At 47.5% G+C, this 27,380-nt stretch overlaps 1 protein-coding gene across 1 annotated transcript in view; it reads right to left on the reverse strand.

Annotated features, from left to right (window-relative positions):
• PEX1 (peroxisomal biogenesis factor 1) overlaps positions 1-27,380 on the reverse strand; it is a 189,344-nt gene that overhangs the window by 62,966 nt on the left and 98,998 nt on the right. The window contains exons 13-15 of the mRNA XM_029588869.1: positions 25,902-26,056; positions 12,123-12,312; positions 5,222-5,388 (exon numbers count right to left, since the gene is read on the reverse strand). Of these exons, the coding sequence (XP_029444729.1) occupies positions 5,222-5,388; positions 12,123-12,312; positions 25,902-26,056 (512 nt within the window). The remainder of the gene's footprint in view (positions 1-5,221; positions 5,389-12,122; positions 12,313-25,901; positions 26,057-27,380) is intronic.

A 27,380-nucleotide genomic window follows, 5' to 3' on the forward strand; every position in this document is an offset into this window, starting at 1 on the left:
AGATGGTCTTCCTGTAGCCACCACTGGAGCTGAGAATGTACCTCTGCTGGTAGTTGGAGGCGAATTGAGTAGTCCTGGGACAGTGGGTTCCATCGTGACAGTAAGGAGCGCTGGAGCGGTCGCATATGGGCCCTTGCCCACGAGACGACCTCCAGGGTTGATGCCATGAGGCCGAGGACTTGAAGATAGTCCCATACCTTGGGGCATGCATTGGTCATCAGTCGTCGTAATTGTTCCATCAGTTTCCTTCTCCTCGGAGGAGGGAGGAACACTTTGTTCTGTTTGGTATCGAAACAGGCCCCCAGGTACTCTAGGGATTGAGAGGGCTGCAGACTGCTCTTGCCCGTGTTCACGACCCAACCTGCAGTAAGCTCTTGACTCTGCTGGTCACCTGCTGGCTCTCTTCCGAAGACTTTGCCCTGATTAGCCAATCGTCCAGGTATGGGTGTACCAAGATCCCTTCCTTCCTCGGTGCTGCCGCCACGACCATGATTTTGGTGAAGGTTCTGGAGGCGGTTGCTAGGCCGAAGGGTAGCGCTCAGAACTGGTAATGGTGACCCAGTATCGTAAAGCGCAGGAAGCGCTGTTGATCCTGATGGACTGGGATGTGAAGGTAGGCTTCGGAAAGGTCCAGGGAGGTTAGGAACTCTCCCAGTTATACTGCCATTATTACGAAGCGAAAAGTTTCTATGCAAAAGTGTAGTACCCGCAGATGACTGTTGACGTTCTTGAGATCCAAGATGGGCCGGAACGATCCTTCCTTCTTGGGAACGATAAAATAGATGGAATAGCGCCCAGTATTTTCTTGTGGCGGGGGAAATGGAGTTATTGCCTTCAGATTGAGTAGTCTTATTAGGGTGGTTTCTACTGTCAGTCTCTTGGAGTGGCAGGGTGACATCATAAATTTGTCTTGAGGGATGCTGCGGAACTCCAGAGAGTAACCTTCTCGAATGATGTTTAGTACCCATTTATCTGACGTTCTCTCGACCCATCTCTGGTAGAAGAGGCCAAGTTGACCCCCTATCTCCTCTTCCTGTGGATGGGTCGGCCCATTCTCATTGTGGAGCATGGCTGGAGCCTGCCCCCGGGCCTGCTCCCCTCTTGGTCTGTCAGTTCCGAAACGGCTGGGACCTTCTGGAGGGACGAGGTGCCTGGAACTGCGAGCTTCTGTAGGGTCTAAAGCACTGCGATCCTCTGCCCTTGGTTCTTCTGGGGGAGGGATGCTGAGATCTTTTACTCCTTTCTTCCAGTAGCCGAGGCACTGGGGATTCACCCCATTTGCTGGCTAATTTCTCCAATTCGCTTCTGAACAAGATAGATCCTTTAAAGGGAATTCTTGTGAGATTCGCTTTAGATGTCGTGTCCGCAGACCAATTCCGTAGCCATAGTTGTCTTCTGGCTGCCACTACTGAGGCAACACCCCTGGCTGAGGTGCGCACCAGGTCTGAGCTTGCGTTCATCAGGAAGGCTGCTGCAGGTTCTATCGTCTCACCAGTATAAGTTCCGGAGTTATTTGCCTCGAGAGAGAGGAGCAAGCAGGAACGTGCCACCAGTGCGCAGCAGGAAGCAATCTGCAGTGTCATTGCTGTTGCGAAGGCCTGCTTAAGGATGGATTCCAATCTTCTGTCCTGAGTATCCTTCAATGCAGCCCCTCCCTCAACGGGAATCGTTGTTCGCTTTGAGACTGTACAGATCATAGTGTCCACTTTCGGGAAACGCAGGTATTCCTTGGTCACTGGATCTAGAGGGTATAGGGCTTCCAAGGCCCGACCCCTTTGAAGCTGGCCTCCAGGGCATCCCATTCCAAGTCAATCAGTTCCTGGGTGGCTTCCATCATTGGAAATCAGCATGAGGCCTTATGAAGGGCACCAAGACAGGGTTCTTCTTTGGTTCTGCCATAGGGTCTGTGCCTGGGATACCCAGCGTCTTTAGAGTCTGGGAAACAAGGGCTGGTAATTCGTCTTTGTGGAAGAAGTGAAGCATGGTTCAGTATGGTTCCATTCCTGGAGGGATTTCTCCTTCAGGGAGTCACCCTCATCATTTGGTTAGGTGAGGCATCCAAGCCGGGAGGATCTTGTGCTTCCGGCAGGGGTTGAGCCTGGGGCGCAGCCAGGGCTGATTGCGCCTGAACAAAGGCTTGCAGCCCTTGGAAAAATTCCAACCAGGAGAAGGTCCCTGGGTCCATGTTAATCCCAGGGGGAGTCTGAGCAGGGGCCCCAGAGATGCCCTCCTGTGGGGAAGCCATCTGAGATGCCTAGATCCAGGGAGCTATCGTCAGTAGTTCCGGAACCATCTCCTGACAGTAGGGGACCAGGCTTTGGTTCCCCCTGGGCCTGTCTGCAATGTTGACAGACAGGACTCCAATTCAGGCTGTGCGGCTATTATGTGGCAGGCTGTGCAAAGAGAGTGCCTTCTGGCCTTCTTGGGCGCCGGTGCCATTGTCTGTATGTATTTGTGCACGTGCGGTTGCAAATGTGGCTGTGCGTGTAGTTGTGCGCGCCGCTGTGTGCGTAGTTGTGTGCACAGCTATGCGCATGTCTGTATTGGATGCGAGCAAGTTAGGCGCATCGGCCCCCCAGTCTGCCCCATGCGTACCGCCGGTCGAGAAGAGAAGATGGCGCCCCCCCGAGGGTCTCCACGTGTGTGGACCCTTGCACTGGATCGGGGCCTAGCCCAACCAAGGCTGCTCAACCCAATCGGTGCTCCCTTTTTAACCTCGCCGGAGAAGATTTCGGTACGGCAATCCGAGCTCTGGAGACCAGAGACCTGAATTTAAAGATGTTTTCTTACCTGGTCTCTGCGCTTACCGATCATGTGCCGGACAGTCTCCAGCTGCGGGGGGAGAGGGAAATATTTTCACTGCCACGCTTGTTTCTGCACCTGCCGCTTTTCAGTCACACTGGGGGCTAAGTCCACGCCAGAAACCAGCTACCAGATGAAGGCACACCTCTGAGGGATATCGGAGATCACCTCAGGAATTCTCGACTGGGAGAGGGACCCTTAGGTATCACCGCAAGAGAGCAGGGCTCGATCTTCTTTAAGGTAAATTTTGTTTCTTCTTGCTGTAATTCTTAACACTATTCTAATGTGTGGGATAGTGTCCGCATCTGCTAGGAGACGGAGAGATACTGAAGAGCTGAGGTTACTGCAGGGGTATATTTAGAGTGATGTCAGCTTTGAAATCTGACTCAGTCTCCCATCTGCTAGCAGAAGAGCACAATACTCATTGGTCCTGAGTCCATCTGGCTACACGCTAAGAAATACCATAAGTTTTTATGCTGCTTTTGACTGTCCCAAATTTTTGTTAACTGGATGCACTTTGGACTAAAACATGAACACTACTGAAAATATCTAAAAATCTCCCACTTGTTAGTAAATGCAAAATAAAATTCCAAATCTTGTAGATGCTGGTTATCTGACTTTTTAAACAGGTGATCCCTTTTTCCAGGAGACTAACATTTTCGGATCAATTTTCAAAGATTTACACAAGGGCCATACATGTAAAATAGACACATGCACATAAGTAGCCTCTATGCACTGTAAGCAAATAGGGCAGAAGTATGCAGATACTTTTGCTGCCATGCAGAAAAGTATGCAAATACAAAGTAGGCATTTTGGAAGTACATCCACATTTACATATTTTATGAAAGGAATATGCACGCACATCAAATGTGCTCATACTTCTGCACCTGCTAAACATGTCACAGATATTAAATCTTACTTCTTTTGTTTGCTATTTTGGGTGGGGTACCTGGAGAAAGTACGGTGAGGGTCTGGCTCAACCGGGGGAGGTTGAAGTAAGTGCACAAGTATTTTCATAAGCAAGATGTGCACATACATTAGCCAACTTTATAAAACACCTGCCTCTGTGCATAAAAAAGAGTAATGTGTACAAATTAAAATTTAACAAAATATGCATGCACTTTTATAAAATATTTACAAAAACTATACACATTGTTCTATTAGATGCTCATGCACACTTTTGGGGTGGAGATACAGTGCATTTTAAAAACTGTGTGGCTTGCACTGCATAGTTTATAAAATGCAAGCATAACTTTAGACACTGATTTATGAATATGTGCTGAGTTATGCACATAGTGGAAAATTACTCTCACTATCCTGAAAAGAAAGATGCAATTACATTCCTGGGAAGGAACACATTGGGACTCTCAATAGTTTGTATTTATTTATTTATAGACTTTTCTTTGCCGACATTGAACTGAAAGGAGGAAAATACAATGAACAGAATAACATGTCATAGTTAAACGCAAATGGTGTAAGATATAAGCATCGTAAAAACATTCTGAGATTATATATAACAACATAAAAGAACTAAATAGCTATGGAGGAAAAAGGTAGAAAGAAAGAAAGAGAAACTTTCTACAAAATAAGAAAACTTTATCTTTAACAATGAGAAAGTGGTATAGGGGTTATGAAGTGCAGCAAAGTTCCAGGGGGGGGGAGGGTAGGGGCACAGATGGAAAAGGAGAAAAGCAAGGGGGGGGGGGGGGGGGGCAGGTAGTGGAGATTCTTAGAAAGGTCCATTTAGAAAGGTCCATTTAGGAGAAGTCTACATATTGGTTGAGTCGGGGTATGCCTGCTTGAAGAGCCATGTTTTGACTCCTTTTTTGAATTTAAGTGATGGTTCTATTCGGAGGGAAGGGGGAGGGAGTTCCAGAGGTAGGTGCTAGCTATGGAGAAAGCCCTTTCTCTGGTGAGGGACAGATGCGCAGCCTTCAGGGAAGGAATGTGTAGGGTACCTGCATGAGCACTTCTTGTGGGGCGGTTGGAAGTGCTGAAGTGAGGCATTTCTTCCAGCCAGGTGTGGTTGAGTTGGTATAATGAGCAGTGAAGAATGGTGAGTGTTTTGTATTGTGAACGGAAGGAGATAGGCAGCCAGTGCAGGTCTTTTGTAGACCTGCACTGGTTTGTAGACAGAACATCCTTATAAACAAAGTTCTCAGAAATACCACCCATTCTGAAGAATTTCAGATGCCTTCAATATTGCTGTGGTCAGTATTTTATTGCTTGGTTGATCCAGCAGGAAATTATGCGGGTCTAAACCATTCTGAGTTTAAAAATACAGATTCCAGGAATAGGGATTTTTATGTGCAAAGTGCAGCAAATAATCTAAGATCCTGAAACTCAAGGTGACTACTAAACAAAATTCCCCATGATGACCAAGGTCACTGCTTCTGCTTATAAAAAGAAAGGAGGATACCTTTGCTGGAAGCTGGATTGTATCCAGGAGTATCTGCCGAACGTCATGTAAGCCACCAACCTTTTCCCAACCTAAATCCTTTGGTTTGTGAAGGTTAATATTTCTCATGGATGCTGGTGTAAAGCCTTGCAATGCCTTTTGGAAGTCTGAGGTAGATAACACCAATTCTGTAATGAAGTGCATAAGAAAGCTATATTTTATGTAACCAAAAACAACAAAGCTCTACCAAAACAAGAAGGGGATCGTGCTTTTGTCACCACTCCAGTTTATCTGAGTCCAGCTGACTGGGACCTTTCACAAACAGAAAAGTTTCTATTCCAAACATAAGGCAGCTGCAAAATGCACTGAAAGGTGAACCATAGTACACTGTATTTTGAAAAATGCTCCATTTCTTTTGGTCTCAATATGGTGTGGGCTGATAGAACATCCTCTTTACTATGAATTATTTCAACAGTATGCCTGACAAACAGCATTACTAGCGTCCTGTCTGAATTACTAAAGCAAACCACAAAGGAGCCATTTTTACAAGAATTACAAATTAGATCAGTGAATGTGATGTAATTGGTCCATACTATGGGCCCAATTTTTGAAAGAGTTTAAGGGAGTAAATTTCAGACAATCCTCCTAAATTAGTCTGCAGATACACATACTTTGCACCAGTTTTCAAAGTAGACTTAAGTGAATTAGTCAGATTTGGTGGAATAACATTCAAAGTAAACTGCACACACTTTTACCTGCCATTAAATACTGTACATGCAAAATTTAAACACATACAGGCATACTTTTGGAATTTTGTTTCTTCTTGCTGTAATTCTTTTGGAATTTCAGAAGTATGCAGGCAAGTCCAAACCCCTCTCCAGTTCTGTCCTGTGAACATCTCTGTTCAGTCCGCATATACTTATGCACATACAGGACCCATGTGCGCAAATTTATCCGCACATTAGTGGGCAGTTTTATAATGTGCCATTTTGCGAGTAATATACAGTTTTACCTGCAGAAATGCCTTTGAAAATTACCCTCTAAAAAGGCCAATATTCAGCACCATTTGTCCAGCTAAGTTTGGACTTGGCTGGATAAATTATAAGATTTGAAATTCCCATTCTGCTCACTGGCCCCAAATTAGATGGATAAATTTTTATCCGGCTAACAAGTTATACAGCTAACTTGGAGGTAAAGTGGGGGCATTCTAATGCAGTGTTGGCTATCTGCCTAAGAACCTGATTCACTAAGGCATTTCTCCCATTCTGTGCCTACGGGAAAATGCCTTGATGAATCAGGCCCTAAGTTATTTTATTTTTATTTGAGTGCTTTATATACCATCATTCCATGTTTTCGGCATTATCCATTAACTTTAAGAAAGTTGGGGATATTCAGCAGCACGCCCATGCTGCTGAATAAGTTTATTCAGCTAACTTTGAAAGCTGGTCAGCGGGCTGAATGCAGACCTCTCAAGTGCCTAAATTTTGGAGACAGGCCATTTTGAAAAATTACTAGAATTGGGTACCTAAATTTAAGCTTCTTGTTTTAGTAGGCTCCTAATAAGGAGGAGGCAGAGTTAGAGTGGGGAAAAATGTCAGGTGCTTAGCAATGATTTTCAGTATTAGGGACCTAATTTAGGTCCCTAAGTCTATGCAAATGAGTAGCAGGACAAAATGTATAGGTCCTTAAAATTGGATTTCCTAAGTTTAGTTGAAATTATGAACATAACAGATTTTTGTTTGAATACTGGCCTCTGTTGTCAAAACATCACATTTTTGCACAGCTGTCACTACTACACAAGAATAAATTTTGTGTAACAATTAGTCAAAATTGGGTAGAAAATTTATAGTATTATATTAAATAAACTATTTTTTTCTATTCTATCTCTGGCACTTTTTCCTTTTCCATCTTTGTTCAGTCTCTTCTTTGGTGTGTATTTCATTGTTTTCAAATCATTCTTTTTTCCCAAACTCCTGTCCTCCTTATTCTGTTCCCTGTCACCTCTCCCTCTCTAAAGGAACATTTCTCCATATTTTTCTCCTCCTCCTCCACCTTGTTTTCCTCTCCTGTAATCTCTCTGCAACCTTCATTTTTGCCCCACAGTCATCTTTTCCTCTCTAACCATCTTTCTTCAATCACTTCTCCCCTTGCCCTTTTCTTGAGGCCAGCCAGCAGGATGGACTTCACTGGACTTTCAGGGTCCCAGAGGATACAGAACAGGTCTACCCTTCCCACAGCCTCACACTGCACAGCAGTCAGTGCTACCCTAGGGCCCACAGCACCTCCTTTGGCCTCAGTGGCCTCCCAACACCAGCAGAGGGGATTTGCATCACTACTGATCAGATGTTGGTCCAAGAGACTGTCACATAAACCAAGCTTTACCTTGTTTTTCGTGATGTGATACCAGAAAAAAAGTTCCCTTGATATCAACTGGTTTGCATGAATCAATGAGACCCCTTTTCATGTGAGGTAAAATAGAGTTGCTTACCTGTAACAGATGTTCTCCAAGGAGAGCAGGATATCAGTCCTCACACATGGGTGACATCAGATGGAGTCCATCACTGAAAACTTATGTCAAAGTTTCTAGAACTCTGACTGAGCCTTACTGAGCATGATTTATAGCATATTGGGGGGGGGGGGGTATTCCCTTCAGTCTAATAAAATAGCAAGTGGGTCTCATGAGGACTGGTATCCTGTTGTCCTCTGAGAACACCTGTTCCAGGTAAGCAACTCTTTTCTCAGAGGACAAGCAGGATTGCACTCCTCACACATGGGTGAATCCCTAGCTAAAGGCATGATGCATAAAAAGGCATACCACAAGGTAACAGCAATGATTGTGGCCATATGGCCCAAAAGCCTCAACATGTGCCAAGCTGATGTCTTTTGACACTCTTGGATTCCTGCTGCAATGGCCATCAGAGTGACAGCCCGTTGCTGCAGAAGGAAGGCCATTGCCTGAGTTGTATCTAGCAGAGCACCAATAAACTCCAATTGAGGTGATGGGTAGAGATTAGAACTAACTCTAGTAACTTCAATACTGGGATGGTCATCCACAAAGACTCCTTGGCTCCTGCCTGAGATGTACTCTTGATAATCCAAATCATCCAGACAGGGAAACACATGAAACCCCAGCTTGTGCAGGTGTGCCACCACCATGGCTAAGCATTTTGTGAAGGTACGTGGGGCGGATGCTAGCCCAAAAGGCAGAACGTGATACTGAAAGTGCAGGCTTCTCACCTGAATCTGAGATATTTCTTGTGACTAGGGAAAATTGACGTGAGTGTAGGCATCCTTTAGATAAAGAGAGCAAAGCCAGTCCCTCTTTTGCAGAAAGGGGATTAAAGTGCCCAGGGAAATCATCTTGAACTTCTCCTTTTGAGAAACTCGTTCCAAGGCTCTTAGGTATAGAATGTGATGGAGTCCTCGTGTTTTCTTTGGAATCAGGAAGTACATGGAGTAAAATCCTTGCCCTCTTTGCCATGTGGAAAAGGCTCGACTGCTTGGCCATTAAGAGGGCGAAGAGCTCTGGAAATACTACTCGCTGATGTGCTATGAGCCCCAAGATGAGCTCAGTGAATGATCTGGTGAGACACTCAATAGGTTTAATTTGTACTTTTTTTGTATAATGCCAAGGACCTATTCATCAGAGGTTACACTGGGCAACTGGTTCAAGTAGAATTGCAACCTGCCCCTGACCGGCAGGTCCCTCAACACAGGTACTGGGATCTGTGTATGCTCTTTGTGGTCCAGTCAAAATCCCGCCCCATGTTTTGGCTAGGACGCCATCTGGGGCTCAGGTGCTCTCTGCTGCCTAGGGTTGTTATGTGAGGCCGGCTGAGTACAGGACTGAAAGGTGAAGGATAGTGTCTCCTCAGGTGGAAGAAAAGCTTCTTCTGCTCCGATCTCCAATACCTCCTAGAAAAGGCCAGGTCAGAAGCAAAATGGAGAGCTGCTGGAGCGTTGTACAGTGATCACAAATCTGTGCCTCCGCATCTTTAACACAATCTCTGAAGAGATTCTTTCCCATATGAGGCATGCCTGCAAGTCACTCCACCTCTGGGCGGAGATCAGAGGGCAGCCAAGCAAGTCTGTGGGCCCCCTATCCCTACATGCAGAGTCTCTTGATGCTGCCTCGAGAACAGTGTAGTTTGCCCAGACCGTTGGTCACCAGTGACTAGATGTAAATAAGGCAATAACTTCTTAAGGCCTAGAGCAGGAAGACACAATTTACCTGAAGGATGCACATAAAATACTCCATCATATGCCTCTAAAGTGTGTATACTGGCTCCTCCTTGTTGTGTATGAAGTTGTTGTAATGCAAAGGCATGTGTAAGGGAGTATTCATCATGAATTGTAGATTCCTCATCCGTGCTGTCTGAGTCATCGTCGGGTGGTGGATATTGTATTTTGTCTAGGTCATAAACAGGACTGGGCTCTGAATTTTCCATGTCAGTGGCTTCTCTCCGAGCTTGTGCCCGTGTCCTGGGACTAGCCCCCAGTGAACACTAGAGAGAATTATGCTGCTTCTGAAGTAGCTGCCTGGCCTTCTCCTGCTTCACAATGTCTCGCATGCATTGGCCCATGAAGAGCTAGTAGGCTTCTATGCAGGCAACGAGCATGGTGCACTGGAACACTTTCTTCCCAAGAGTATCCATGGCTCTAGGATCTCTCCCCGGGGCATCAAAGAATGGATCCTTGGCCTTCTTGAGAGCAGATTCAACCATTACCAGTTGGTAGGGAAGCTGCCGCTTGTCAAATCTGGGAGTCTTTTTGGACGAGATAAACCATGTCTGCCTGGTTATTAATGGAAGCCATTGAGAAGGGAATCTCACATCCTCAACAGCAATTCCTGAAGGATCTCATGCACTGGGACTGCTACAATTTCCTTAAGAGGCTCCAGATACTGGGATATACCCTGCATTTTGTGCCTGGAATCTTCCTCTGTCTGCAACATAAAGGGGATGGCTTCCGCCATCAACCTGATAAAACCTGCAAAGGAAAGGTCCTCCTACAGGAACTTCCTTCTGTCCAGGGGAGGAAAGGGATTAGAAGAGAGACTATCCCGATGCCTCATTATCTGAACCACCGTCAGAACCTTGCACTCCCAGGAATAAATAGACTATGACCCACTGTGAATGGCAAAGGACGGATCCCTGGGCACTTGGTCCCTGGCCAGTGATTTGGTTACCAGTGCAGTTGGCTGGAGGGTCTGGATCCCAAGGTCCTTGGCTCCCACGAAGGTGCTCCCTCCTCCAAGGAACCCAGGATGATCATCAGGTCAGCTGGCAATGATTCCAATGCCCCTCTGGGCATCGGGAAGGCAGCGTGCACAGGCATTGATGACTGTGGCGATAGCATGCCATCAAGAACCTATAATGAGCCCAGAAGTGGCTCGAGGAAAGATGTGCAGGCGTTAGTGCCATGATACCAAGGGCTTGCAGCACCTTCTTCACACCTGTCTGCACGCATCTCACCAGTTCCTCCTCAAATATTGCCAATGCCAAGACTGATTGGGAGGCAGGAGATGTGGCCATGTCCTCTTTGGAACCAAGAGGATGATTGGTGGCTGAAACCAGGACTGGTGGAGACTGTGGCGAACCCCCAGGTAACTTGGAGAATGAGTTCTCCTTACTGGGCATTGCCTCGGGGGTTTCTTGGCTGAAGCTGGACCCTCTCTTTGCTAGGCACTGTGCATTGACAGGGACTGATGCCAATATTGATTTGGCTTCTCTTGATGCTCGGCATCAGTCGTCCCTGGTGCCAATGTCAAAGAAGAGGAATCCTATGCCTTCTTTGAGCAGGAGAAGCTGGCCTGTCTCCAGCTTCCAATGTCGAGGGAACCAACAGCCTCCTCAATGTAAATGAATGTGACCATTGGTCTGGCTCAGTGGTCCTTGAATGTTGATGCCTCCAATGCAGTCTTCTTGTGCCCGAATAGACTTTCCATCAAATCCAAGTGGGACTGGCACCCTTTTGGGGGTGTTCTGGATGCACAGGTAGCAATCCTGGACATCATGCAATGCCCCCAAGCAGACAACACATTTATCGTGGGGATCCATGATAAGACATGGTCCTTGTGCATCGCTGGAACCCAGAGGACATATAGACTTGAAATAAATGGGATGCTAATTCAAATTTGATGGCAGTAGCGATCAATGGCCAATGGGCACCGAAGGCACTGCCTCCCAGATGGAACAGACCATAAAAGGAAATTTAGAGAAATGCTCAAAAAACCTAGCTAGAGACACTTCAGGACAACAGTGGGACCCTGCAAACAGCCAAAAAATCCTCAGGAACTCATAAAAAATTGAAAAATCCCAAGAAGCAGCTCAATGAAGAAAAACTGTGACCACTGGGCTCTGCGGAAAAAGAAAGACTGAAGGGATCCAGTGTGGTTGCATGATCTAATTGCAAATGTGTGTTGCTCAGTGAGGCTCAGTCAAATTTCGAGAAACTTTGATATGTTTTCCATGCCAGGCTCCATTGGATGATGTCACCTATGTGTGGGAACTGCCATCCTACTTGTCCTCAGAGAATTTGGGATACACTTCCACATATAGTTATTTCCAAATGTTAGGAGGAATTACAGGAGAACAGTTTAAAAGAATTACGCACAGCTTAACTGAAAATGTTTTCACAGAAAATATTACACTTGCTTGTGCCCCTATGAAGTACTGAGCAGTATCAGAAGATGGGGCTTTAAGTACAGACATTTATTTAATAAATAACTACAGTACCTGAATGTAATCCACTTTGATGTGCTGAAAACCGGAATATAAATAAATACAACACCATAAGCAAAACTATCAGAGTGGTTTACAATAAAAACATCCATAAAGAAATATTAAAAAATAAACAATCACCCTCTTCACTGGTAAACCCTTTATCTCTATTCTGGATTTTATTACACTATCATACATACCTTCTTTTACACATGTGCTTCTCTTGGAAACACATGAATGTATGGCTCGATCTACTAACATTGTGAAATCACCTGCCACAAATCCTTCCGTTTCCTTTGCAACAAACTGGAGATCAAACTCCTGTTGTCTGTTTATATTAATTCCAAGTTTATTTTGTATCACAGAGTGCAGAATTTCACATCTTTGTTCCTAATCCAAACACACAAAAAAAATGATTTTACACATTACTTCAGAGAAATGACCAATAAACACTTTAGGGAAGTTTAAAAATTCCTTGTATTTATTTAGTTACATTTCTATCCCGCTATTTCAATGCTAGCTCATAGTGGGTTACAAACACACAAAAAATAGCAATTGCTTTACCATCCAACTATAAGCATGACTAGTACATTAAAACATTATCACTTAAAATCAAAGAAGCATAAATATAGTTATAAAACTATAACATCTTAATGCCTCCTCACCCACTATACATATACCGTATTTTTTGCTCCATAAGACGCACCTGACCATAAGACGCACCTAGGATTCAGAGGGGGAAAATTAAAAAAAAAAAAATTTGTGCTAAACCGGCTCTGAGTCTGGGCATCTTATGGAGCAAATTAGGGGAGTGCATAGCTTTTTGTTTTTCTCCCCATTTTGTTTTCGGGTCTGGGGAGGGCCATTTCGGTCCACTCCCCAGATCAGAAAACTTTTCTTTCTCTGGGAATCCCTCCCCCCCAAAAAAAACCCATCCCAACCCTTTAATTAACAACCCCACCCTCCTGACCCACCTCCAAGACCTGCCGACTTAATTTACTACAACCCCCCACCCTCCTGACCCCCCCAAGACCTGCCAAACGTCCCTGGTGGTCCAGCGGGGGTCCAGGAGCGGTCCGGGAATGATCTCCTCGGCTTCGGCCGTCGGCTGCCAGTAAACAAAATGGCGCCGACGGCCCTTTGCCCTCTCCATGTCACTGAGACCGACCAATAGCAGCGGTTGGTCCCAGTGACATAGTGAGGGCTGCTTGGGCTCTGGTAGAATGGGCCTTGACTTGTAGAGGCGGTGACTTACCGGCCTCTACGTAGGCCGCTCTGATGACTTCTTTAATCCAGCGGGCGATGGTGGGCCGAGAGGCCGCTTCACCTTGTTTCTTCCCGCTGTGAAGGACGAACAGATGGTCAGTCTTTCGTACCGTGTCTGTCATTTCCAGATATCTGGGCAGCAATCTGCCAATGTCGAGATGGCGTAGCAAACGCCCGTCTTTAGATTTCTTCAGACCTGCCGTGGTTGGCAACGATATGGTCTGGTTGAGGTGAAATTGTGAGACTACCTTAGGCAAGAAGGATGGAACTGTGCGAAGATAGATAGCCTCAGGAGTGATCCTGAGAAAGGGATCACGGCAAAACAATGCTTGTAGTTCCGAAATGCGGCGTGCTGAACATACAGCCAGCAAGAACACCATCTTCAAAGTGAGAGAACGGAGAGACAGGCCCCGAAGGGGTCTGAAGGTGGATCCCGCGAGGAAATCCAAAACAATATTGAGGTTCCACAAAGGCACTGGCCACTTCAGTGGCAGACGAATGTGCTTGACTCCTTTCAGGAAGCGAGAAACATCTGGATGCGTGGCAATGGTCTTGCCATCCCTCCTGGGACCATAGCAAGACAGCGCAGCCACCTGAACCTTGATGGAGCTGAGGGAGAGACCCTTCTGAAGTCCATCCTGCAGGAAATCCAAAACAATAGGGATTGTAGTTGCATGCGGATTGGTGCCGTGAGTGTCGCACCAGTCTTCAAATACTCTCCAGATCCTGACATAAGTGAGGGATGTGGAAAACTTGCGAGCTCGGAGGAGTGTATCTATCACTGGCTCCGAGTAAACTCTTTTCTTCAGTCTTCAGTCTAGCCCTCTCAATGGCCAGACCGTAAGAGAGAATTGAGCCGGATCCTCATGAAGGATGGGACCTTGACGTAGCAGGTCCCGGAGCGGAGGCAGGGGAAGGGGCTCCCCTGCCAGTAGTCTTCTCATGTCCGCGTACCAGGGTCTTCTTGGCCAGTCTGGTGCCACTAGAAGAACTAGGCCCCAGTACTTCCCAATCTTGTGGATAAGGGTGCCCAGCAGAGGCCACGGAGGAAAGGCATATAGCATGGCTATGCTATATGCCTTTGGCTGAACCATGGCGTCGATCCCTTGAGAGAACGGATCTCGCTTGCGGCTGAAGTATCTGGGTACTTGAGCATTGGACCTGTCCGCTAGTAGATCCATGTCTGGAATCCCCCAGTGATCCACAATCATCTGGAAGGCTGTGGGAGACAGCTGCCATTCCCCCGGATTTAGGCTTTCTCTGCTGAGGAAGTCTGCCGTGGTGTTGTCCCGTCCGGCAATGTGGATGGCGGAGATTTCCTGAAGATTCGCCTCTGCCCAAGCCATCAGCGGGGCTATCTCTAGGGACACCTGTCGGCTTCTGGTTCCACCCTGACGGTTGATGTATGCCACCGTGGTGGCGTTGTCGGACATCACTCTGACTGCCCTGTTCCTCAGTCTGTGAGCAAATTGCAGGCAGGCTAACCAGACTGCCCGTGCCTCGAGGCGATTGATGTTCCACCCCGCTTCTTCTCTGTTCCACCGCCCTTGTGCGGTGAGTTCTTCACAGTGTGCTCCCCATCCGCTCAGACTGGCATCTGTGGTGAGCAGAGTCCACGTGGGGGAGGTCATCTTTGCCCCCCTGCTCGTATGGCTGGACTGCAACCACCACCGTAGCTGAGTCTGCACTCTGGCTGGTAGAGGTAGATGCATGGAGTAATGTCGGAAGCGGGGGCTCCATCGAGAGAGCAGGGAGCGTTGTAGAGGTCTCATATGGGCCCTTGCCCAGGGTACCACTTCCAGGGTGGATGCCATGAGACCGAGAACCTGCAGGAAATCCCAAGCTGTGGGCCGACTGGCTCCCATCAAGGAGCGAAGATGCGTCTGAAGTTTTAATCTTCTCTTGGTGGTGAGACTGACTGTGTCTGCCTGGGTGTCGAACTGAACTCCCAGATATTCCAGAGATTGGGAAGGCTGTAGGCAACTCTTGTTTAAGTTGACTACCCATCCCAGGCTTTCCAGAAGGGCGATCACCCTGTTGGTTGCCCGATGGCTCTCCTCTCGCGATTTCGCCCTGATCAGCCAATCGTCTAGGTAGGGATGGACAAGGATTCCTTCCCGTCTGAGCGCCGCTGCTACCACTACGATCACCTTGGTGAAGGTCCGCGGCGACGTGGCCAGCCCGAAGGGCAAACCCGGAACTGGAAGTGGCGTCCCAGCACCTTGAAGCGTAAGTAGCGCTCATGATCCTGATGAATCGGGATATGCAGGTAGGCTTCTGATAAATCGAAGGCCGTGAGGAATTCTCCTGGCTGTACTGCGTTCTTGACTGAGCGCAGAGTTTCCATGCGAAATCTCGGGACCCGTAAGTATCGATTGACTGACTTGAGGTCCAATACGGGCCGGAAAGTGCCCTCTTTCTTGGGTACCATGAAATAAATGGAATAATGCCCAGAATTCATTTCCCGTGCAGGTACCGGGATTATGGCTTTCAAGGACAGGAGCCTCGCCAAGGTAGCTTCTAATGCTGCCTTCTTGTGGATTGGACACGAAGATTCCACAAACCTGTCCGGAGGTAGATGATGGAAGTCCAGAAAATAACCTTCTCGGATGATGGCGAGGACCCACTGGTCCGACGTAATCTCGACCCATCTGGGGTAGAAGAGGGTTAACCTGCCCTCTATGGCCCAGTCCCCCAGATGGAATGGCTGAATCTCATTGGGAGGCGCGGCCGGGGCCTGCACCCGAGCCGGCTCCCCTCTTCTGCTGCTTGGGCCGAAAGGACTGGTTCCGGGCCTGAGGTCGGGGTGCCTGATAGCGACCCCTATAGGGAATGAAGCGTTGGGAGCTTCTGCCTCTGGAAGGCCTTGGAAAGGCGCGCTGGTTCCTTCTGAACCTGTCTTCCGGCAGTCGAGGAATAGGAGAGGCACCCTATGTGCTGACCAGTTTCTCAAGGTTGCAGCTGAACAGGAAAGAACCCCTAAAGGGCATTCTGGTGAGGCGTGTCTTCGAAGGAGCATCCGCTGACCAATTCCGTATCCAGAGCTGCCTCCTGGCAGCCACAGAAGATGAGATCCCCTTGGCTGTTGTACGGACGAGGTCGGATGCAGCATCCGTGAGGAACGAGAGAGCGGACTCCATGTCTGCCGCCGGAGCATTGTTCCTGACCTGTGACAAACAGGAACGCGTCTCCACTGTGCAGCAGGTTGCAATTAGCAAAGACAGAGCTGCCACCTCAAATGTCTGTTTCAAGATGGCGTCCAGTCGCCGGTCGTGAGATTCCTTGAGGGCCGCCCCCCCCCAACTGGAATGGTAGTGCGCTTGACCACCGCGCTAACCAAGGCGTCCACCTGAGGGCACTCCAGCATCTCCTTGATTGCCGGATCCAGGGGATACATGCCTATCAGGCCCTGCCCCCCTTTGAATGAGGCCGCTGGTGCAGCCCATTCCAGATCTATCAGTTGCTGTGCGGCTTGCAAGAAGGGAAAATGGCGGGCTGTAGGGCGAAGACCTTCCAGCAAAGGGTTCTGTGTAGATGGCACCATAGTGCTGGGGCTTGTAATATCCAACTCCGCCAGGCACTGAGATATTAGGTCGGAGAGATCTTCCTTGGGAAAGAACCGCCTCATGGTTCGATATGGCTCCATCCCCGAGGGAAGTTCCCCCTCCTCGGATGGTTCTGATTCAGTCTCCGAGACATCAGGGTCCGCCTGAACCGGACTGCCCGGAGGCGGGTGCGCTCGCCCACGATAAGGGTGCAAAGGTCCAGGGGCAGGGTCCGCTGGAGCAGCAACAGGAGCAGCAGCCACAGTAACAGCAGGGCCTGGATGGGAAGCTGATTGCATCTGGACAAAGGCATGGATCCCCTTAAAGAGATCCACCCAGGAAATGGAAGCGGTCTCTAGTCGTCGGGGTACCAGGTCCCCTGGGATCCCAGGTTGTTCGAGACTGCCCGCTAGATCCGGGGTGGCCCCTGGGGAACTGTCAGCAAACTGCGGTTGAGACTGGTCCTGGCCCGAGGCTCCCACTGCCTCTTCACATTGGGCACAAAGGGAGTCTGGCTCCTCGCTGTGTGTGGCTCTGAGCTGGCATGCTGAGCAGAGGCCGAGAGCTTTCACGCCGGAATCAGGCGGCACCGCCGCCGGGGACACCAGGGCATTTGATTGTTCCATTGCACTCTAAAAAATATGCGCTGAATAATATGCGGCAGCAATATGCGCTTAATACAATATGCGCTCAATAATAAGCGGCAGCTATATACGCTTAGTACAATATGCGCTCAATAATATGCGGTCAGCAATATACGCTAAACACAATATGCGCTCAATAATATGCGGTCAGCAATATATGCTAAACACAATATGCGCTCAATACGATACAGGCGCCTATCATGGGCGCTCAATACCTGAACAGGGCCAACAAAATGGCGACCTCCGCGGCGTGCCGCATACAGGCAACGCCGTCGATCCTCGAACTTCGGAGACCACAATAAAAGTTGTGCGCCTTACCTGATCCTCGGCGCTTCCCGGCTGGAACCCGGGCAGTCTCCGGCTGCGGGGGGAGAGGGGAAATACCTTCACCGCCGCGCTTGAGGAATGCACCCGCTGCCTCCCAAGTCCACGTCGGGACCGAGGCACCTCTTAGCTCAGCCCAAGCCTTTCCTGCTCGGGGGCTTGGTCCCTGCCACGATTCGGCCACCAGACTGAGGCCTAAACCTCCGAGGGACCACGGAAATCACCTCGGGAAACTCAACTGGGGGAGGGACCGAATGGTATCACCGCAGGAGTGCAGGGCTCGATGTTCTGTAGAAATTTAGTAAGTAGAAAATAGAAAGTAGATTGGAAACACGCTCAGTGAGCGTGCAGGCTCTCCAAACTGCTTTGGAGACGGAAATTACTGAAGAGCTTCACTTCCTGTGGGGGTATATGTACCCGTGCTGACGTCAGATACGTCTCCAACTGCTAGCACGAGCACACTATACCCACTTGTTCTGAGTCCATCTGGCTACATGACAGGAAAGTAAAATTGTTCAAGAACAAAATCACCCTAACAAACTAAATCCTAGACCAAACTAAACAATCAGCTCAGACTGTAGGTTTTGCACCTCCACCATCTGCTGGAGATAGAGAAATACTGCTGGACTGTAGGTGGCACCATCCTATATAAGGCGGAGTTTTGTTTTGAAAACTTCTCTGTCTCCATCTGCTAGGGGGGGGGGGGGGGGGGGGGCAAAACCCAGGAGTCTGGACTGATCTGGGAACGTACAGGGAATAGCACAATATGTGCGTAAATGTTGGCCCCGCCCCGGAATGACCTGGTGTGCCCCTTTTATATATGCGCAAAATTATTTGTGGACCGATTTATTCGTGTAAGTTGCAGATTTGAAAATAGCATGTATTCGAATATGTGCCATTTTATGCAAGCAAGTGTAACCTTTTACACGCACGTAGTTTGAAAATTCACCTGATAGCTTGTAAGTACTCTGGGGATAGGGACATACCTACAGTACCTGAATGTAATCCGCTTTGAAGTTTCTGAAAGGTAGAATGTAAGTAACGAATGAAAAAAAGAAAAATATGATAGTGTATACACTCCTTAGCATCTAAGTGGTGGAGGATATGAGAATGTTTTCACTGGCCAGAAGAGAAAGTTTCAGTTTTTGTACACAATCATGTGAATATTGCACCATGAAAAACTGAAGGGCAGAATGTGTGCACTGAACATGGAGCTTTGAAACATCTTTTTGCCAAAATTTAACAGCCTAAGATCTTTCCCTGATGGGGTATTTGAGTATACTCTTGTTTATTCGCCCTTTTAAAAGCAGACTCTATTACTACTGATTGATGGCGTAATTTCATTATGCCAAACCCTGTAGATTTTTGCACTCTGTATTTGAGGTCAAATTTCCTTGTTACAGGGGCACAGGTAATGGGATTTTTCCATATTCATATTTGTAATATTTGCAGGATATGATGGACTAGCTGTGGACTCTGCTGGTGTTTCCAGAATCTGGAGGAGACCTACAATGTTTGTGTGAGAATCTTGGTCCTTTTGCATATTTATTAAGAGGGGTTTCCCCCAATTTGTCTGAAACTTTGAGTAGGAAAAGTCTTCTGGAGAAGACGAGTGTTCTGGAAACTCTGGAAGGGGGTTGAAGGGAATCCCCATTGATCCTACTTTGGAGGTGAGGGAACACTGATCAAGGACTCCAATGTTGAAGATAGTGATCAAGGAGGAATCCTTGGTCACCTCGGATTTCACCCTTTGTGAACATCCTCTGAATGGCTAGAACTTGTTGCATGTGAATGCCATGAACTAGAACCCTCTTGTGAGGGCTTATACAGTACCTGTATGAACTGGGGACATGGACTCTCTTTCTTGCAGCAGTAAAGTTGATATCTAGGGAAGCAGGATTTCCACTGCTTCATTGAGTGGGTTATATGTCCTCTGACCTGAAGAGGTCGGTGGAACATCCTCTTCTGATACTAGAAATGTAATCTTGGACATGCTGTACAATTAAGGTTAGATATACATTTCAAAAGGAACATTGGTTCTTACCTGCTAATTTTTGTTCCTGTAGTACCACAAATCAGTCCAGGACTCCTGGGTTTTGCATCTCTGCCAGCAGCAGACAACTCTCCACCACTACAGATGGTGGAGAGTTGATCTGAGGTACTACAGGAATGAAAATTAGCAGGCACTAACCAGTTTTCCTTTCCCTGTACGCACTCAGATCAGTCCAGACTCCTGGTATGTACCAAAGCTCCCTACTTAGGGTGGGACCCAGAGATTCCCACTCGCAAACACTTTCGCCAAAAGATAGACTCTGGATCCCCCACATCCAGATGATAGTGCCTTGCAAAAGTATGCAGCGACTTCCAAGTCGCCCAAAAGTGGATGTTCAAAGTTTAAGCTCCTGCGCATGAGGTATGGAAGAGTCCAACTCTGGAAAGGCCGGAAGCTCCACCGTCTGACTCACATGAAACACTAATACCACCTTTGGTAAAAATGAGGGTACTGTCCGCAAAGACACTCCTGAGACAGAAATCTGCAGGAACGGATCAGGGCAAGACAAAGCCTGTAACTTGGAGATTCTCCTAGCTGAACAAATGGCCACTAGAAAAGCAACCTTCCAGGTCAAATCCTTGAGTGTCGCTTTCCAAAGAGGTTCAAAAGGTGCTTCACACAAACCTCAGAGGACAAGATAAGATTCCAGGATAGACAAACTCTCCTCACAGGTAGGTGCAAATTCTTAGCCCCCCCCCCTCCCCCCCAAAGAAACCCAATTACATCAGGATGAGAAGACAGAAAGCAACCTTCTACTTTACCTCGCAGGCAAGCAAGAGCAGCTACCTGTACCCTAAGAGTTGAATGCCAAGCCCTTGACCAAACCCTCTGCAAGAAAAGACAAGACCTGAGACACTGAAGATTGTAAGGTCTGCACTCTGTTAGCGATACACCAAGACTCAAAAACCTTCCAGACTCTCACATACAACAAAGAAGTATAGTAGCAATAACTGCCTCTGGGTACCCCCTGCCATCTCAATCACTGTCTCTCAAAAGCCAAGCTACTAGACAAAAAGTGAGCAGTCTGGTCTGAAAATATGGGGCCCTGCTGAAGAAAGCCTGGAAGATGGCTGAAGCGTAATGGACTATCCACGCCAAGTTGACCAGATCTGCGTACCACAGCTGATGTGGCCACTCTGGGGCTACCAACACCACTTCACCAGGATACCTCTCTATCCGCCGTAAGACCTTGCCTACCAGAGGCCAAGGGGGAAACACGTAAAGCAGAACCTCCCGAGTCCAGGCCGGCACCAGAGCGTTCACCCCCTTGGCTCTAGTCTCCAACTGAAAAACCGAGCCACCTTTGCAATGATCCGAGTTGCCATTAGATCCACATGGGGACAGCACCACCTCTCGCGGATGAGCTGCATCGCTGTCTGATAGCTTTCGCTGCCCTGGATCTAATAATCTGCGATTTAGAAAATCCGCTTGGACATTTTCATCCCGAGATGTGCGATGCTGCTATCCTCTCCAAGTGTGGCTGCGCCCAAAGAATTAGCTCCTGAGCCTCCTGGGCCACTGTTAGACTCTTGGCTCCTCCCTGCCAATTGATGTAGGCTACGGCTGTCACATTGTCAGACCTCAAAACAAACGGCAGAAACACAAGTAAAGCTAACTGCATTGCTCTGGTCTCTGATTGATAGATCAAGATGCCTCCTTCACAGACCAACTGCCTAAGCAGACTGCTGCTGACATACTGCTCCCCATCCAGAGAGACTGGCATCGGTAGAAAGAATTACCCAATCCAGAACCTTCAGATTGACACCACGAACCAGATTGAAGTCAGCAGCCACCAAGACAGACTTTCCCCGTGCAGTATCCTCAAGAGGTAAGGGAAGATGGAATTCCTCAGAGAGCAGATTCCACCGAGCCAACAGAGTTCTCTGCAGCGGTCTCATATGCGCAAAGGCCCATGGCACTAACTCCAGGGTTAAAGCCATGAAACCCAGAGCCTGAAAATAATCCCAGACTCTGGGCACTGGTTATCTCAACAAGCACCAAATTTGACCCTGCAACTTCAAAACATGGTCCTCTGTAAGAAACACCTTGCCCTTCCGCATGTCGAACCGAGCTCCCAGATACTTGAGGTATGGTACCAGGTGACTCTTCATTAAATTCACTTCCCAGCTGAGGGATTCCAGAGTACTGATCATCTTCTGCACCGATGAGTCAGTCATCCAAGTAAGTATATACCAGCACTCCTTCGCTATGAAACGCCGCCAACTACCACCACAACCTTGGTGAATGTGCGAGGTGCTGTGGCCAACCCAAAGGGAAGAGCCTGAAATTGAAAATGCTGACCCAGCACCATAGAGCGCAGAAACAGTTGATGATCCGGCTGAATGGCAATGTACAGGTATGCCTCTGTCAAATCCAAAGAAGCCAGAAACTCTTCCTTGCTCACCACTGCTATTACCAACCTCAGGGACTCCATCTGGAACCTAGAGATCTTCAGCGCTACATTTACCCGCTTCAAGTCCAGAATTGATGGAAAGTGCCTTCCTTCTTTGGAAAGACGAAGTAAATAGAATACCTTCCCCTCACTTCGTTCATCCTGAGGGACTGGAATCACTGCTCCTAACATCCGCAACTGGTCTACAGTTTCTTGTATTGCTCATTGCTTTTTTAATGACCCACAGGGGGAGACTAGAAACAAATTGCAGACAGGCCGAGCAAATTCTAATGCATAACCATCTCTTATGACACTGAAGACACACTGATCCTGAGTAATTTTGGTCCACTCCCCATAAAATCGCACTACGCGACCCCCTAGAAAGGTACGGCAGAGTGGACCAGCCTTGCCTCATTGCGAGGACTTAGCCTCCATAGCTCCACCCCCTGTGGAAGCCCTGAAAGGCCTCCAGCCTCCTTGAAAGGGCTGACCCGAGCACTGACCTCGGGGAGAGAACTGCTTTTGTGAACCTAGGGCTCCTCTCACCAGGCGAGATCTCCTACTGTCTCGAAAATGCGATAGAGTCTGAAAAAAGTGCTTGCCCATGGGCTTGTTCTCCAGCAACCTATGTACCTTATTCTCACCCAGATCTTTCATCAATTACTCCAGGTCCTCTCCAAACAAAAGGCACCCCTTGAAGGGCAGAGAACCCAACTGGGACTTAGGCGACACATCCGCTGACCAGTTACGCAGCAATAACAATCGCCTGGCTGACACAGTGGACCCATAAGCTGAGACAAAGTTCTCACCAGGTCATACAAAGCATCTGCAATGTACGCCGCCATCACCTCTTAAGTGCTCAGCTATAAGTGCATCATCACCAGACTTTGCCTACCCATCCTGAAACTGCTGCACCCAATACAGACAAGCTCTTTGCATGAAACTGGAATATATGGCCGCCTGTAAGCTCAGGGCCAACACCTCAAAAATCCTCTTGAGGTGAACATCCAGCTTTTGATCCTGCACATCCTACAAAGTTGTGGAACCCGCAACTGGGATAGTCATCTCCTTTGGAAGGGAAAACAGCTCCAACGTCTACTCAAAGGATAAAACTTCGCCATCACTCTCCCCACTCTTAAGCCAGCGTTGTGAGCACCCCACGCATGATTTACCAGCTTCTTCACTGACTTATGATATGGGAAGGCACTCAAGGGGCCCCTAAGCCCATCCAGGACCGGGTCTGCTCCTATGTCAGTCTTCTTGTGGAACCTTCAGCCCAAGCTCCTCCAGCACCTGAGGGAATCAAAGGCCCCAGTTGCTCTCTATGGAACAAATGGACTACCATAGGGTCATCCCCCTTGGAAACTAATTTTCTCCGGATCATCTCCCAGAACCATGCCAGCCGCATCCAGATCAACATCCTGGTCCTGCGATAGTAACACCCCGGATCCCCAGGAGCCCCCTCTGACTCAACTGACTCGTCTGACTCATCGCCGAATGGATTAGGACCCAGCGAGGTCCGCCTATTCTGGGGCAGCCCTGGTCTGGAACCTAACCCCAGACCCTCGGAAGATCGAGACTGGGTCCCCCAGCCCTGCTTGCAGAGCTAAATAAGCCCCATGCAGCAGTAAAACAAAATCTGCTGAAAAAGGCTGAGAAGCAGTAGGCAACTGAGAGGACCCAGCTCGGAAGCCTCTATCCCCATCTGACCGCCCCTGCTTCTCCACAGGGCTCGAGTGGACCGGGGAAAGCCTCAGGAGAAAATCGCCCCCCTCCTGTAGGCACAGCCAGTGCTGCATGATACTCCAAAATGGCTGCCGTTCCCGTACTGAGAAAGGCCCCGACCCGCTCCAAACCACATCTCGGGGCCATTTGACAGCCCTTCTCCCCTGGAAATGCAAGCCGCAGACAGACCAACGTGGCTCAGATGTGTTGGAGCTGCACACCATAATCTACTCGGTGGGAAACACACCTAACTGAACCCGCTGATGCACTAAACATGGGAGGCAGGAAAAGCTCCCCCTCCCCTTACCACCAACCTCGCAAAGACAGAGCTGACCCTCAACTCACCAAGGCCTCCTGTGCCTTACCCGTCATCTTGCTAGACTTTCCTTTTGCACTTTTTTTTTAAACAAAAACTTTAATAAACTTTAACAAAAACCACTCTCAGCATGGAACACAGCTGTCCAGTATCACAGGAAGATCAGCCCAAATTCAAAAAGGGGGCAGACTGAGCAAATCAGCCACTCTGAGCCCACAACTGCCTTAGCAGCCTCATGAAGGGGAGGGATCTGGACAACCAGTATTTACACCCCACTGGACAACGGAGCGAGCATACAAAAGGGTCACTGAGCTAGTCTACCTCAACAAGATAGGGAAGTATCTACCAGGACCCAAAACCCTCTGGGAGGAAGGCTCACAAAATCAAAGTTCTCTCCAGACTGCAGGTTTTGCACCATCCATCATCTGCTGGAGACCGAGAAATACTGAGGAACTGTGGCACACGTGGTTATGTAGCAGTGTCAGTAAAACTTTCTCTGTCTCCATCTGTTGGCAGGGATGCAAAACCCAGGAGTCTGAACTGATCTGGGTATGTACAGGGAATGAAAGTTACTAGAGAGCAAATGGGACCTGGTGTTTCTAAACATAGACCATTATCCAGTAATTTTATGAGTGAAAATGCTCCCCCCTCTGCTCCCAATAACAGTCTTGCCCAGCCACCTTTTAGCTGTGTAAAAAGATCTGCAGCATGATGAATCAGACTTTTGCTATGATGGTGTCGATAAAACTTTATTCTTTGATGATGTGATGCGCTGTGCCTCAATGGTACTGGCACACTTTAGTGTTTGGGGGTTTTTTTGCACTGGCTGTTCCACAGGTTCCGCAGAGTGGTGCTTCTTTTATTTCAATACATGCCAGCCATGTTTACTTGACTCTGAAAATTTGGCCTGTTCTGCCAATGGAGGAGATATTTTTAAGGAGCTCTTGGCTCAACTCCATTCCTGGATAGGCAAACGAAACTGCACTTTGGAAGGAGGACAGACTGCAGCTTCTCAGAGACTTAACGCAGTTCCTTCATTTTTCAGGCCTTTGATCTTTAGGTATGCAGGGACACCTGTCCACAGTTATAAACAGTGGTATGGACAAGGTCTGGTCCCATACAGTGGTATCAGAGTTCATGTCTATAATGTAATGGACATTTTGTTACCAAGTATTCAGTCTATAAATCCACTTATTGTTGCTTTTTACTTGCCAGACATTTTATGGAAGCCTCCCACCCCTCCTCTTTTTTTTTTTAAAAAGAGAACACTGAAAACTGTTGTTGCTGGGGCTGCTGAAACAGCAAGGCAACATTTAGCTAGAATTATAAAGTTATTCACAGAAAAATTAGAGAGAGATAGAAGTCATGCTGGTGCATGGCTAAAGGAGCTCATGTGGCAATGCTTGAATGGGACTTCCCACACATGCTCAGAGCAAATGCTCTACTACCTAAGAGATGTCCACTCGGTGCTGCCGGATGAAGTCATCCTGCATGTAATAGCTATTTCAGCCCTGCTTACAGACAGAAAATAGATGCATGATACTGCATCTATTTCTGAGTCCCACATTAATCTTATGTCATGCTTAAAAATGACAAACACCTCAGATCCTCACGAATGCTCTCATGCATGCCAAAATGGTCACACTCTCTCAGTCATGATACAAAAGATGTATATTAGCTTTTTAAATAGTGGCATGCAGAGGACTGAATTTACCTGTGCTGGAGACAGGATGTGTTTATAGCACTGGAACAGGTGAGTCCCCTGAGCAGAAGTAAGTGAAGGGTGCAGGGAATGTTCAGACTGGCTAGTGGCAATCACTGCAATCAGAGTACCTTGGAAAATCAGTTCCTGCATCATGTCTTTCAAAGCTACAAGAGTAGAAGACTCGCCATTAGCCTCATAAACAAGTGTAATTAAAAAACAAGAAATAAATCCCACTCTTCTGAGCTTCAGAAGATGCAGACCATCCAGGGATAACAATATGCATAATAAATCCTTGTGTTAGAAGCCTGAATTACAATAATGCAATTTAATATTCTGAAGAATCTAGCTAATGTTGAGACTTTAAATGAGTCAGGATGTGTGCACAACAGGCAGTGAAGCTTTGTGTTTAGAGCACTGAGCTGTGAAACCTAGAAATCTCTGCTACTCATTGTACAAACTCCAATCCCTTGAGAAACATTTTTTTCCAATAAATCTGGTTTATTTAAGCTTCCTGGTAGGACCTACCTGATGGCTCAGTAGCAGTGCTGGGCAGGAGGGCCCAAGTTTGACTCCCTAGCTTAGTTTCTGCTCTTCAGGCAGTCTGGGATTGCTGTGGAGGCAGAGCTCACAATTCCTAGGAAAGTGAGTCTCGGCTATCATTAGACACTTGTAGACTGGCTGACAGTTCACTTATGCCAGGTTCTGGAGGAAACTAAGGTCTGTGCCTCTTGCCCAGAGAACTGTTGCTGCAATGGCTATTCTAGATAAGAGGTGGATACAACCCCCAGGTAGCCAACTATGAAGACCCACTCTGCTGTAGTCCCAGCAGGGGCCAGTTCTCGATGAGCTGGAAGCCCAAAGGAACAAGATACTATTGAACTGAAACCTCCATCTTTCCACCAAATTAAAATACTAAACAAAAATTATAAAAGCATGAAACCCATGGAGTTAATGGAAAAGCATGGGGCCCAAGTAATGAAGAATGCATTACTAATAACTGTATTTGTATAGCAAGATTAATGTATATTGTATTGGTAGCTATGGCTACCAAGTCCCTGTCTCCAACTGTTTACAATCTATGCTAGGGCAGTGTTAAGTGATTTGCTTTATATCATATAGTTAGTGGTGACAGGCTGAAAGTGACTATACAGCTCTCTATTTAAGAGCCAGATATTTAAAGTTTGGTGACTGAAACATCAGCCAGATTAAAATGGTTTCTCTATAGTGATCTGAGCATAATATACTGCCAAATGAAAAGGCATTAGAAGTTTACTTCCTCTACTGTTCAGGGCTAACAATATAAAGTTAATTTCTCTTGGTTGTAAAAACCCATGGAAGGAGAAGGCATTTCATCAGCTCTACTGACTGAAGTTGGGTAAGCTGAAGCATGGTGTACTTAAAAATCAGGTGCCTTAATACTTCCTAGAGAAATATATTCCATAATGCCATTAGACATGACAGAATGAAAGAAATCTGTTGGCAGAACTG

This window comes from Rhinatrema bivittatum, chromosome 2 (assembly GCF_901001135.1).
Source record: "Rhinatrema bivittatum chromosome 2, aRhiBiv1.1, whole genome shotgun sequence".
NCBI lineage: Eukaryota > Metazoa > Chordata > Amphibia > Gymnophiona > Rhinatrematidae > Rhinatrema > Rhinatrema bivittatum.